Below are 13574 nucleotides of genomic sequence, written 5' to 3' on the forward strand. Positions count from 1 at the left end.
CAACCAGATCTTTTAAGACCATGTGGAAAAGTAGTCTCTCGTTTCTAACAAAGAACCTTTTTTTCTTTTTTTTTTTGGAAGTTTCTGGTCGCCTTCATATTGTCTTCTGCAACATAATCCTCGTCAAACTACGTCTGCATTAAAAGAGCTTTCATTCTTTTCGCATTCCACGCGCCTCCTTATGGCGTAGCATGCCTTTACACTTCTAAATTTTGTATTACTTTTTAAAGTACATGCACCGCGTGTTGTGACTTTTTCACCTGATAATATTCGTAATAGGATGATCATTTAAAAAACTATAATAATTTATTTATAATAATTACATCATTGTATTTGATAAATATTTAATAATTTTATGTGATAATAATTTTAAATTATTGATAATAATTAAATCATTATCTTAAAAAATATTTAATTCTTACCAAATAAATGAAAAACTTTTATCATGGAGTAAAATTAATAAATAATTAATATTATTTATTTAATATGTGAATTAAAATTTTGATATCTCTTAAAATTATAATTATTTTATATTTTCAAATTAATATTCATTATAATATATTTAAAAATAATTTGTGTATTTTTTACTTTTTCTAATGTTTAATATATAATATAATGTCTTTGTTTTGTTATTATAATTTCAATAGATTAGTTTTATTTTTTAATCCAAATGCTTTTTTACATCATTTATATTATAAAAATTAATTTACTTAATTAATAAATATATTTATTAATTTATTTATTATAAAATATAATATAATATTACTATATTTTATGAATTATTTTTAAAATAATATTTAAATTATTAACTTATATAACTATTATAATAAAGATGATTATTTTCATACTTTTAAATAAAATAATATTTGATTTTTAATAATATCAAATACAATCATTTTTATTTGTACGAATTAATAATTGTTAACTAAATAAAATGATTTTAAACTATGAGTAATAAAATCATCTTGACTCGATAATTATATTATTATGGTGATCTTAAAAACGATACCAAATGTTATCTTGTAGTCTAAATTTTTTTTTATGTAAAATCTTATGGTTTATTTTTATTATCATAAAGGGATAATCAGGATTTAAAAAAAAAAGGTGAGACTAACTTTCTAATTTTATTAAAATTTATTTGATTTTAATGTCATTATTCATTTTGATAACAGAAGTAAACCACAAGATTATACGTGAGAAAAAAAATTTTATACGAGGTATAAGTGAAAAAGTCGTAATTCACATGAAATGTTTGTGAAGTTATTCTTATTTTTTATATGATAATTTTAAATGTGATATATTTTAAAATTTTAGTAAAATCATATATGAATATAAAAAGCTCAAAAAATATATTTTATATTTGATATGTTAATATAAATTATGATATGATAATTTTTATATTTTACATATATTAATTATGAAATAAATAAATAAATAATAAACGAATTATCAAATATTTCATACTCAAATTAACATTTGAATGTTTTAATTTGTAGATTTTAAGTAATTTTATCTAAAAGTATACCAGTCTCTACATATGAAAGTTTAAAATGAAATTGAAACTCCTTGAACAAAGTTCATGAGTTCGAGTTCAATTAGGATTATTATATAAGTTTGATGTTTTAGTAATGTATGGAAGACACAGGCAGTCCAACGGTTTTTAGGGGTTTAGTTACTTCTTAATCGTTGAATAGGACCCTGGAAGCTGGAAATTGATGAATCAGGAACCAACCATAAGTCAAACAATTTTAGCTGACTTAGACTTTGAATAAAATAGGGATGGCTATGTCTCATTTCCGACAATACTCCAACATTTTAGAAACATTGAGTTGACTACAAAGCCGTGCACCAAAATGCTCGCAATATCATCCACAATTTGTTATTTGAAATTTTAGGACACGATTTGTTTTCCTGGAAAATTCAACCTTATTTTAAGATTTTATTGAATCGAAAATGCATTTGAATAGCATTTTGGCGATGCAATTATTTTTATTATCCTCCCATCACATATTAGAGGGCAAATGATTTAGTGAATAATTGAACTTTAGGATAAACGACTGCTCTTGTAAAAAAGAAATATTTTATTATTAGTTTTACATTCAAATATATTTTTTTATTGTTGATTTTAATTTTATTTTTATCATACTCAATGTAACATAATTTCACTGTTATCATTATTTTTAATTTTATCAAAATTAATTTTTTCATCCATCTTAATAATCCTTAGATTCCATTCGGATAGAACTAAATTGTCAATTCAATACGTTTGAGCTCCCTTTCATGCCAATCTCACCGTGAAATAATGTTTGACTAACATAGGAATGGTGAGATTAAATCTTTTAATCCACACCCAAGGCTCTAAAATTCACCATAGGCAAACTGAACACTTTTATCCTCTTTAATTTAATGTATTTTTTTTAAATGCTTCTAATTATAAAACCCCAATGCTAGTAGGCTTATATGGGTTGTATTCAATTATTTATAACAAATGTAATATTATAAAAATAATTTTAATTATTTATTTATTTATAAACTTATTATTATAAAAATAATTTTAATTATTTTTTAACATCATAGATATTAAATAAATTTATTATATCAAAATTTAATTTATATTTTATTATTTATTATATTTTATTTTATAATACTTATTTTTATATCCAAATACATATTTTATCAGTAATTTTAATTTTATCACTATAATATTTAATTTTATTATTTCATTAATTAATCTCATCTTTACTTTTTTTTTAATCGTATCATGCATGCAAATGAAGTCTTTTATCGTTACAAAAATGATAATGGCTAATGGGATTGATAATATAATGTAAATAAAATAATTCATCGTCCGAACACAATTGATTTAGAAATTAAAAACCAAAAGTAGCAGCAGCCTGATTTTGGTCATGTCCAAGGCAGAAGTACCGTCCAAAGTTAAACCCGATACTGGATGAAAGTAAAGGGGAAAGATAAGGAACGAAACTGAGAACAGTACTAAAAAACTAACAAATATAATTAAGAACAGTGGTGATGGAGACTGCGCGTGGGGCAAATGTAAATCCAGGATTCAAAATTTGCTGAGAAGTCTAGAGGGAGTAAAAAAGGCTGATTCCCAATGCCTGCAAGTCTGAATTTGTAACAGTAGATCTGAGTTTTCTCGGTATCGTAATCTAAAAGAATAGTAAAACTATAAACTTTTTACAGAGTAATTACATCATTTGCAAAGATTTGTCTTTCTCTTGCTCACTCTCACGGGGTCGGTCACTTGCTCTTCCTCTGTATCCACGCAAACAATTCCTTTCTTTTGCAGGTGAAAACAACCACACCTGCAAATAAACACTGTTCAAAAGCAAAGCTATCCCTTTCTTTCTCTGGACTCTATGGGTACCATGATTCACCATTTTCAATTTCTCTCGTCCCACCCACAAAACGGAGTGCAAAGGGTCTCCTTTTTTTAGCGTTTTTTGTTTACTCGAGAGAGAGCTGAACTACTTCGCCTATTAAAGAAAAAAAATTAGAACCCCACTAAACAGAACTCTAAAAAATACACAACTCTATTACATTCTTTGTTTCTCTCTCTTTCCATTACCATGGAAGGTCTCAATTTTCTCAGATTTTGGAAACATAGCTATGGTGCTCACAAAGAGAACCAAAACCAACCTTGTTGTGAAAACAGTGGCACCACGGAGATTCCAAAGTCTTTGATTGTTTCAGATCATGAGTTGGATGAAGGAGAGGACTCTTTCATTGACTTGGAGCTTCCTATGCATGAGTTTGACGACAAGGGAAATGCCCACGGCAACAGCCATGAAGAGAACGGTGTCAAAGGCAAGAAAAGATTCGACTCCAAGGAAGAGCGAGCATTCCACAAACCGGCTAAGAATGTTGGTGATAAAGAGCTCGACTTGCCACAGCACACTCGTTCTTTGTCTCTGAATGATCACTTCTCCAAAAGAAAGATCATTCCCATTGAGCCAAGCTCCAAGCCTCAATCTCTCATAGCTCTGTTAAAATCTGCTCCAAAGTTTCGACTCTTTACTCTTAAGAAGTCAGAGTCAATGGCAAATACCTGTAATACATACGCAGCAGAGAAAACTGAGTTCCTCGGTATTTCTATGGAGACCCCAAAGCATGAAAAACAAGGCAAGAGCGAACATTTCAAAGTGAAATTCAAAATAGAGGAGTCTTCAAACCTCCCAATCTTCACCAGTGAAAATAGGTTGCGGAAAACAAAAGGCAAAACAGAGGATTCGTTTTCAGATGATTCCTCAAAGAGATTATCGAAAGATCTGATACAGAAATACCTGAATTTAATCAAGCCATTGTATGTGAAAGTCTCCAAAAAGAACAGTCAAAGTGACAAGACAAAAGTCTCAGGCGACTTATCAATGTTATCCCCGGTGGCTTCTCCATCAACGGTATATTCCATGAAGGAGAAACAGGGGAATCTTTCAACAGGGGTTAAAGGGGTTTGCAAGCACTTGGGAAAGAGCAGATCAGCCTCGGCTGCCTCATCACCAATTAATAGGAGAGATGATACGCTGCTACTGCAACATGATGGGATCCAAAGCGCCATTTTGCATTGCAAGAAATCTTTCAATTCAAATAGAGGTATTAATTATAGTAATTAATTTTGTTTTGTTTAATTTGGAATTCGATGCTTAGCTTGTGTTTCTTGTTTTGATAGCAGAATCTTCTTGGTTGTCGAGATGTACAAGTGATTCTTCACAAGAGAAGCTAAGCAATGCATCTTCTACAGGTGTGGTTTCACACTGTCTCTAAGTAATAGTATTTGCACTAATTATTATTAGTGTTAAAACCTTAAATCTACTTCTTAAGTACTAATTAAACTGTTTATTTTCCTCAGATTCTTCTCTTTTGTCACGAGTTACAAGCAATTCCTCATACGAGAAACTGATGGATTCCGCAAGAATATCTAGTGAAGAAGGAACTGTCTTCAGCACCTGACGAAGTACTAGAAATCTCGGGAAAAAATGTTGTTAATTAAAGCAATAGAAAGAAAATATTGGACAGAGACCTTGATTTTTATTATGACGACGTTAAAAAAATGAAAGGGAAAAGAAAAAGAAAAGAATTTAGAGAGGCTAGGATTGTTGTTTGATTGTTAGCTGTGCTGAGCAGTGAATAGAGTAGGTTCACATGTTAAGGTGATGGGTCATTATGAAGAAATTGAAATTAACCTTTATATTTGGATTTCTTTTTGTTGTTGGGTGACTGTGTATGGTCTTGTATTTCTGCAGTTAAGCATTATGTTACCTTTGAAAGGTAAGCTGTTCATATCAAAGATGTGATCATTTCTGGAATTGAAGGAGTTGAAATGACTTGACAGTTTTCTCCACTTTATTCTTTCATTTTCTTGGGTGATTATGCCTTTTTCCAGGACAACTGGTAGTTTCTGGTGGGAATTTGATGGGAAACTGGGAAAGGGAAGAAATTGGACAAGGATGCAATGGGAATATTAACTAGTGAGATGGTCACTGCATTTTTACAATATATAAATAATTTTGCTTCTTCAAATCTTTCCATGTTTTAACATCATCGATTAACAGTTTCACACCCATGAAATTGCAGTAGAAAAACAAACCAAACAATAAAGAGAATGACTAACGCAAGTTTGAACAGGAAAGCGAAGCCATAGATACTTCTAAAAAAATTTTGGTTTTTTGTTTTAAACACTACCAAAAAAATGAAAGGGGCCACATGATGATATCTCTGCAGTTTCATCCTGCTTTAAAAAACACTTTTGAACGGTATCGTAAGAAAGCAGTTTCACTTGGTTATGGTTAAAGTCCAATTTCATTTCATTCAAAAGTTAAAAAAAAAAAAGGCTTAAGCAATTGAAACACATGCTCCGAGCTCCGAGTCTCCCTCTGGCTATCCATCCTGTATACTCTCATATATTCCTGTACCATTGAAGTTGAAAGTTTTATGCCTTAGTCCACTGTATCCATTGTCTATTCAGATCTGATATACTTGTTGATATGGTTCCTCAGAAAGTATGCCATGGTGATCATACCATGGACAATTGTTTCCCACAAGTTCTTTGTCTATATTCTGAATTTTCTTATCCAACGCTCACAACACAACTGGGTCCTCACTCAGAACAATAATTCATTTCTCATCTATGATTCAAATTGTCCATTTAGTAGTTGGCCGATCTACCCGTTTCCTTTGTTGGGTATCTAGTAAAAGTCGAGTTGTTTGTTTTGCACTTTCAATATTGTATTCTTGAATTTAATATCTCACAATCAATGAACATTATATGTAAAAGGGAGACTCTAGGCTTGTATCCAAAAAAAAGAGCCGTAGACTATACTTAATGACAAGGAACTGAGACCCATAAAGTATAAAAAGTAATGCTTCTCCTTACTGCTATAGCTCAGCTAGTAATGGAAAATGACCAGTAGGATTTTGTAACTATATACACTTCATTTTTCAATTGCAAAGAAAGGTAATTAGAGAAAAGAAAAAGGAACAAAAATCTATAGCATGATATTTCGCAATGCGACTTCCAAACTAGAGACATAATGAATTGGGTATGTGAATCCGTGAAGTTTAAATTTCAATAAATGAATCGAGGAACAACATCTTTGTTTGCAGCAACTAGTAAACCAAAATTTTCAAACCACACCATCATAATGACAGGGAAAGCCAAAATGACCACAAAAACAAAAGCGCCCACCCCTCGTTTCCAGACTCCACGGTCTACAGTGCACCACAAAATAGCTTGGTCCCCCTTACGGCAGGGCAAATAGTGCCGGTCTCTACTTCACACAGTCAAGACCAACAACAAGCCAAGACCCATTATTAACGGACATCACTTGAACTAAAGATGGTCGAACCTTTTCTGTTCCAGCTTATGACCTATTCAATTGCCTTCAATTTTTTATATTTGATGTAGATTCTTGTAGTTCAACTATTCAAGTGTATTATTTCCTTGATGGAGTGCCACTGGATATATTTGAGGAATTCAATAGATAAGTATGTCACCAGCGCTTAAGGAAATCTAAAGCAAGTAAATCTGCAAATTACATTGTTCATCCCTCAGGTCTGGAGCAAACTAGGAGTGACACGATTTTGACCTCAAAGTTTTAACTTTCCTCTCAAAATTTAGTTTCAACTTGACCAATGCACATCTTCAATCCGATTTGATAGCATTTGTCTAGCTTATAGGTCACAAACACGAGGAGAGTAATTTTCTTCAAGGGATTTATGTATCAAATCCTTCACATCATGTTTCTTTGTTTTTTCTCCACCAAGAAAAAGTAAAATGAAAAAGAGAACAGTGATTAGGATTTTTGAAAAAGGCTTTTACTCCACTTCAACTTTTCAGGACTGAACCTGAAATCTGGATTTTTCATTAGATGGAGTTAAGGTCATCAACAAACCATCTCTCTCTCTGCTCTTGCGACTTGCAACTTATATCATTCTTTCAAAGAGAGGAAAAGTGGAAGACAACGCTACACAAACAGAGAAGCGGCACAACAAAAGAATTTGCCTTGTTTCTTCTGCTGATCAGACGTCTCTCTCTGCTCTTGGATCTTGACTTAACATTTTAGGTGCCGTTTAGCAGCAGTTGCATTAGGCCACCATAGATGTTGGAAATTTGGGATGCTGATGGACCCATTTTCCCAACATTAGGATTCTTATTGTTAGGAAACATTACATCCTCCGGAAACTTGAGCAATTTGCTTGAGTTCACTGGATTTGTCCTTTGTTGGGTTGTGATCACAAAATTGTGATTTTTTTTTTTGTACCCTTTTCGTTTTTTTGGGCCAAACAATTGCCGAGGAACAGGCGAGATTACCATAGGTGGGAATGGACTAGGCCCATTAGTTAACTCAAAACCAGGCTTTGCAACTAACTCTATGCAGAGGCATTTCTCCATTTTTCTTTTTTTACTTCCAAAACAAAAGTAAATATTAGTACAAAATGATCGATAGCCAACTTTATATATATATATATATATAACAGCAATTCTTAGTAAATTTGAGCAACTAATATTAATCAGTCACGATGTCTTGCATCAAAAGATAAAATAAAATAAGGTTTTTATAAGCAATTTAAATATTAAATTGACAAAAGGATCTTAAAATATAATTTCTCATGAAAACCATGGTAAATAAATGAAAAAAGAAAAAAAGAACAGGCACGCGAACGAGGGACTACCATATCAACATGCATATACGTCCCCCTTGGATCAAAATAATAATAATAATAAAAAAAAAAGAAACACATAAGACAGAAATCAAGTTAAAAAAAAAAACAAAATCCCTAGGCAAAAAATCAAAGTCCATAACCTAAAACAACGCAGCTAGCATATCAGTTGCATAGAATATTTCCAAGTGTTCTCGAGGCAATGTCAATTTCCATGGTACAATTCATTTGGGCAGACTTCTTCTTCTTGATCACCTTCATCAGATGAATCTTACCTTCCAACTTTGAGTAGCTGGTCAGGGGTAGAACCCCCAAGCTAATATCACTTCCCAATTCATTAGTTTTTGACAAACTGCTCGACCTCAAATCCACTATAACATCAACTTTTTTCGTCGATCTAGCCCTGGCTCGAGCTTTCTGAATAGTCGCCTGGCCAACCGGTGTGCCCCTGTATGCAAAGGTGACAGTACCAAGCTCGTACTTAAAGTGACCAAAGTTTGTATTTTTTACCGTGAATTGAGTATTCATTCGCAAATTAAAGGTAGGGGAAGCCTCGGTTCCAACATCAAATGTGTCAACAAATGACCCTGATCGCGTTCGAAACTTTGGGTTTCTGATACGCATGACCGTCAAGGCGAAAAGCAATATAATTCCAGTCTGGAACAAAGCAAACAATACAATATACAACAGGCACTTCATTCTCTTCTTTTTCTTTAGCTCTTTTGACTGAACCGCGACAGACTCTGGGTCACTTTGGGAAAGGCTATTACCGGGTGCCAATGGATATGGGGATTGGCTCTTCTGTTCCATTTTTGTTGATGCTAATTACCAACTCAAAAGCTTGAGAAAAAAATTTTCTAAGTCCTTAAGGGAGTGAAGAATGATATGAGAAATGTGGGGCTTATTAGCAAGTATTTATAGATAAATTGAACATGAAGAAAAAGATGGGAATTGGGATAATAGATTTGAAATAATTGGTAGAGGGAATGAGAACTTGCCTTGAAAACAATGGTGCAAGAAGTCACTTCTTCTAGTACATACATATTATGCTTTCTTGACACTTAAACGCGTTAGGCGAGTAGGTGAGCTTGAAACCTTGACTTCTGGCTTATGTTGCAATTGGATCAATGCCTTAGTGACTGATTTTTCCCTATTGTTTTATTTTCAATAGTAGTAGAACCTTCTTTAGAGAAATGATTCGTGGGCAAATATATGTAAAGGAAACAAATAACAGCCCAATCGCATTCCAAGGCAGAAAATTTTTCTTTGGTGCCTCAAAATTAATTCTATCTTGCAAGTGCTAGTAACTTCATTCTCCTTTTTTTTTAATTTATTTCCGCTTTCCGGTTAACGCTTAACAACTATGGTATATTTTAGAACTTTCACCCAACTAACTATGGTCCTTAAATTAAAGTGTCCCTCAGCGGCTCAACATTTTAAAAAAAAAAGGCCAACAGCTTTGTCAAATTGACGTGGCCAGCTAGAAGCCGGAAAGCGCTGTGTCATGATTGTTTTTCAAACAAGAAGGAAAATGCGTCGAACAAGGCAGGCAGTGGATCCCTTTGTCTTCTTACATTTGAATGTTGAGACTCGACATTTTTAAGGACCTTTTTTGATACTACCACCAATTAACATATTGTAAGTGATAATTGAAGGTTAATTTTCTGGATTATTCACTGGGTACATAAGTAAAATTCTTTTACTTCACCAACCCTTACCAGTTACCTCCCTCTTCGAATTCTTCCCACTTAATTTTTTTTTATTTAAAATGATCGAAATTTGAATTTAATCATTTAAATTGATTAAAAATTTAACAACAAACAAATCATATAGTTATTGAAAAAACTGAATGTAACTTTATCCTATTTTCTATTCTTAGTTCAATCTTTTTTTTTTTCTTTCCTTCTACACATGAGTGTTTTATTTTTAACTCGTTCATTCTTTTTTTCTTTCTTTTGTTTCATTATATTAACTAAGAAAAACTACAAGACAAAAGTACATATAATAATTATACATTTAGTCTGAAATTGACTTTAAATTTTTTTTTTAAAAAATATTTATATTGATTGAAAAGTTAAAGATTTTCTGTAATTTGAATAAGTTAATGACAACTTTTTTTTGTTGTTTGATTGTTTTTTGAATTTTTTTTTTCAAATAATATTAATATAATTATTAAAATATTAAAATTTGTTTATTATTAAAGTATACTGAAATTATTTATTATTAAAATTATTAATATTCAAGAATAATTATATTTTAATAATAATATTTAATATTAAAGTATTATATTAATATAAAAATATTTAAAATAAAACTATTTATTATTTTTATATTAATATTTTAAAATATTATTTTTATTAATATTAAAATATTAAAATTTATAATTAAAATATTTATACTATTTAAATATTTATATTTTATATTGAAAGTATCTATTGTTAAATCATAACAAAAAAAAATTATATTTATTATTAAAATAGTAATATAAACACCTTAATAAATAAAAATATAAAATTATATACTTTAAACTAAAAAATAATTAAAAAATTTATTAAAATATTCATATTATGAAAATAATATTATTATATTGTTTAACGTTAATTATTAAAATAATAATATTATTATTATATTTTATTATTTATTATTAAAATTGTAATATAATACTGTTTATTATTGAAATACTAAAAATATTTATGTTTAAATAATATACAAAATAAAAATATTTAAATTTGAAATATCAAAATACTTTTAATGTTAATATTTTAATATTTTTATTAATATAATAATATTTTAAATCAAATCAAATCAAATTTGAGTTTAAAATATTATATTCAAAGTCTTACATGAGTAAAATTATAAAGTATTTAAAGTTAAAATATTAAAAGACTTTTAATATTAATATTTTAATTTTTTAAGTAAAATTAAATAAAATTATTATTTATTAATATAATAATATTTTGGGTTAGGTCAAATTAAGTTTAAACTTTAAAAAATCATGTATAAGGACATATTTGAATAAAATTATGTTTAAACATATTGATAAATAGTTTTAATAATAAATAACATTTTTTCAAAAATTATCTTCTCCTTTTTAAAAAAGGTAAGATAATTTTTTAAAAAATTATTTTTTTATTAATTAATAAATTATTTTTTATTGACAAGTTAATTTTTTTTATCAAATAAATATTTGAAAATATAAAAATTTAAAAGAAAAATTTTGGAAATAAAAGGAACCTTATAAAATTTTATGTCCAAATATTTCCCTGCAATTCAACTGTGCAAAAGAATTAGATGAACAAGGTAAAAAAAAAAAAAAAAGGAGATTCAGGGAATTGTAATTGTTTAATGTTTATGGAAACGAAGTACTACAAATAAACTTCACCAAAGCAAAAATAGCTTCTCCTCTATTTATTTATCTATCTATCTAAAGTTCTAAACCACCTAAGAGACTTCTGATGGAGTGTAGAAGTTCCAGACCCAAGACGCCTTCAAGGAGACAATGTCATATTGGAATCATACCAGTAACCCACTGGCAATCCTTTTGGGACGGTGACTCATACGCTCGCTCACTCACTTGATATGTGATCCTCTTTAGATTTGAAGGCTTTCTTTTCAGTCGGCTTATTTAAGGGCCTAGCTAGATTAAGGTCCAAGTCCAACTAAAGATCGACCCATTGTGCTACTCCAACTCTGTTTAGCTTAGTTGGATCAAGAAAAAAAAAAAAAAACCAGATCAGTCACACTGATTTCTGCGTCCATGACTCGAAAAGCCTGGCTAGCGCAATGCTAGAGGGACCTCCCTCACTCAACGCCGCCTTGGCTGCATGTTTCATTGCTATGGTTCGCTCCCTAACTGAGTTTCCTTCTTTCGATTCCATCAATTCTTTAACTCGCTTCTCCACCTCAGTTGAATTCACGAACCCGGTTTCTGACTCCACCATTGGCAAAGCGATCTTCATTTCTTCTACTATCAACACCCTATTGTACCTTTGTTCTGCATAAAGTGGCCACGCCACCATTGGGACGCCTGCACACACAGATTCCAGCACTGAGTTCCAGCCGCAGTGAGTTACGAACCCACCTACCGAGTCATGAGTTAACACAGCTGCCTGCGGCACCCATGATTTAGCTACGTGTCCCCTCTCTTTGGTCCTCTCCAAAAACCCTTCAGGAAGCAACAAATTCAAATCTGGGTCCATTTTTTCGTTCATAGCCGGGCTTTGATTCTCCGAAGGTGGGTTTCTCACCACCCACAAGAACCTTTGCCCACTTCTCTCCAATCCAACGGCTATTTCCCTCAATTGTTGCATTGAAAACAATCCCAAGCTACCAAAACTCAGAAATACTACACTTTTACTAGGTTGCGAGTCTAGCCACTTTAAGCACTCAGGAACAATATCACCATCAGCAGCTCCACCGTTTGCAATGAAAGGTCCGATGCAGTAAATGGGTGGTGTGGAGCAATCTGGCACACAGAGTCCATCGCCAATCGTTTTGATGGCCCTTGGCTCGATGGATTCGAAAGTGTTCATTATAATCCCAGCTGACTGGAGCAAGCAGTTGGAGATATCTAAGAAGATTTCATAGATCTTTTTGTCGCGTTTTAGTGTTGGTGTTGGCATATCTGAGGATGGAATTGGTGGCACACCTGGGATATCAAGAAGAAGGTTGAGATCTTCCAAGTTTCCGGTGAAGGTCTTGTGGAGGGTGGGGAGATAAAGTAAAGAAGCAAGAGATCCAGCACAAGAAGTGTAGAAACAGTAAGTCGGAAGATCCAGATCAGATGCCACTTTGAGAGCAACGCTGCAGAAAAAGTCCACGATAATGGCGTTTACTTTGTAGTCATCCGAGATGGTACGGAGAGCATGGTGGACATCGGGGTCGTTGAGACGGAGGACATCAAAAACAACGGTGTCATGGTGGGTGGACGGAGGGAGAGTGACGATGGGGAGCTTGTGGAAGGTGATGGAAGAAGGGATGGTGGCCGAGACGGCTGAGAAGAATGGGGCGTTGGACTCTGCTTGGAAAGGAAGAGTGGCTATGAGGATGTGTATAGAGAGTGAAGGTTGATGAGTGAGTAGAAGCTTGCCTAGCTCCACCATAGCCATCTGGTGGGTAAGCACTGGTGAAGGGTAAAGAACTATGGCTTGCTCCATATCTGACAAAGACAAACGGAGACAGGACCGGGATCAAGGAAAAAACAATGAGCTCCTGGCAGCTTCGATCTATATGAAGTGAAAATATAAGAAACACACGATCTATCTAAAGCTGCGGAGAATCATTGAAAAAATAAAGTAGATAATTATTGAAGTGGATCAGACATCAAGCTAAGTTTCCAACAACTCCTGTTAAAAAATTATCCACGTCATTGTCTTCTGGCATATGTTTTTCAAATA

At 32.0% G+C, this 13574-nt stretch overlaps 2 protein-coding genes and 1 pseudogene across 3 annotated transcripts; 1 reads left to right on the forward strand and 2 right to left on the reverse strand.

Annotated features, from left to right (window-relative positions):
* Nucleotides 1–3496: 3496 nt before the first annotated feature.
* Nucleotides 3497–5214, forward strand: LOC111287905 (membrane-associated kinase regulator 5-like). The gene is made up of 3 exons (XM_022878596.2): nucleotides 3497–4611; nucleotides 4691–4759; nucleotides 4868–5214. Exons 1-3 carry the CDS (start codon nucleotides 3591–3593, stop codon nucleotides 4966–4968), a joined length of 1191 nt encoding a protein of 396 aa, XP_022734331.2. The 5' UTR covers nucleotides 3497–3590; the 3' UTR covers nucleotides 4969–5214.
* A 2882-nt stretch (nucleotides 5215–8096) lies between these two features.
* Nucleotides 8097–9190, reverse strand: LOC111287909 (late embryogenesis abundant protein At1g64065-like). Its single transcript, XM_022878609.2, has one exon. It carries the CDS (start codon nucleotides 8986–8988, stop codon nucleotides 8344–8346), a length of 645 nt encoding a protein of 214 aa, XP_022734344.2. The 5' UTR covers nucleotides 8989–9190; the 3' UTR covers nucleotides 8097–8343.
* Nucleotides 9191–11501: 2311 nt separating this feature from the next.
* On the reverse strand, nucleotides 11502–13574 carry LOC111287920 (UDP-glycosyltransferase 88A1 pseudogene; annotated as a pseudogene). Its single transcript, XR_016329144.1, has one exon. The product of XR_016329144.1 is annotated as a UDP-glycosyltransferase 88A1 pseudogene (transcript).

Source organism: Durio zibethinus, chromosome 17, assembly GCF_047325235.1.
Source record: "Durio zibethinus cultivar Kanyao isolate XHJ-2024 chromosome 17, ASM4732523v1, whole genome shotgun sequence".
Taxonomy (NCBI): Eukaryota; Viridiplantae; Streptophyta; class Magnoliopsida; order Malvales; family Malvaceae; genus Durio; species Durio zibethinus.

Bases quoted from the DNA above. Each gene is read 5' to 3' on its own strand.
- LOC111287909 (XM_022878609.2), bottom strand. From the start codon at position 8,988: ATGGAACAGAAGAGCCAATCCCCATATCCATTGGCACCCGGTAATAGC.
- LOC111287905 (XM_022878596.2), top strand. From the start codon at position 3,591: ATGGAAGGTCTCAATTTTCTCAGATTTTGGAAACATAGCTATGGTGCT. The intron at 4,612-4,690 runs GTATTAATTATA...TTTTGATAGCAG, and splicing joins ATCTTTCAATTCAAATAGAG to AATCTTCTTGGTTGTCGAGA. The intron at 4,760-4,867 runs GTGTGGTTTCAC...TATTTTCCTCAG, and splicing joins AAGCAATGCATCTTCTACAG to ATTCTTCTCTTTTGTCACGA.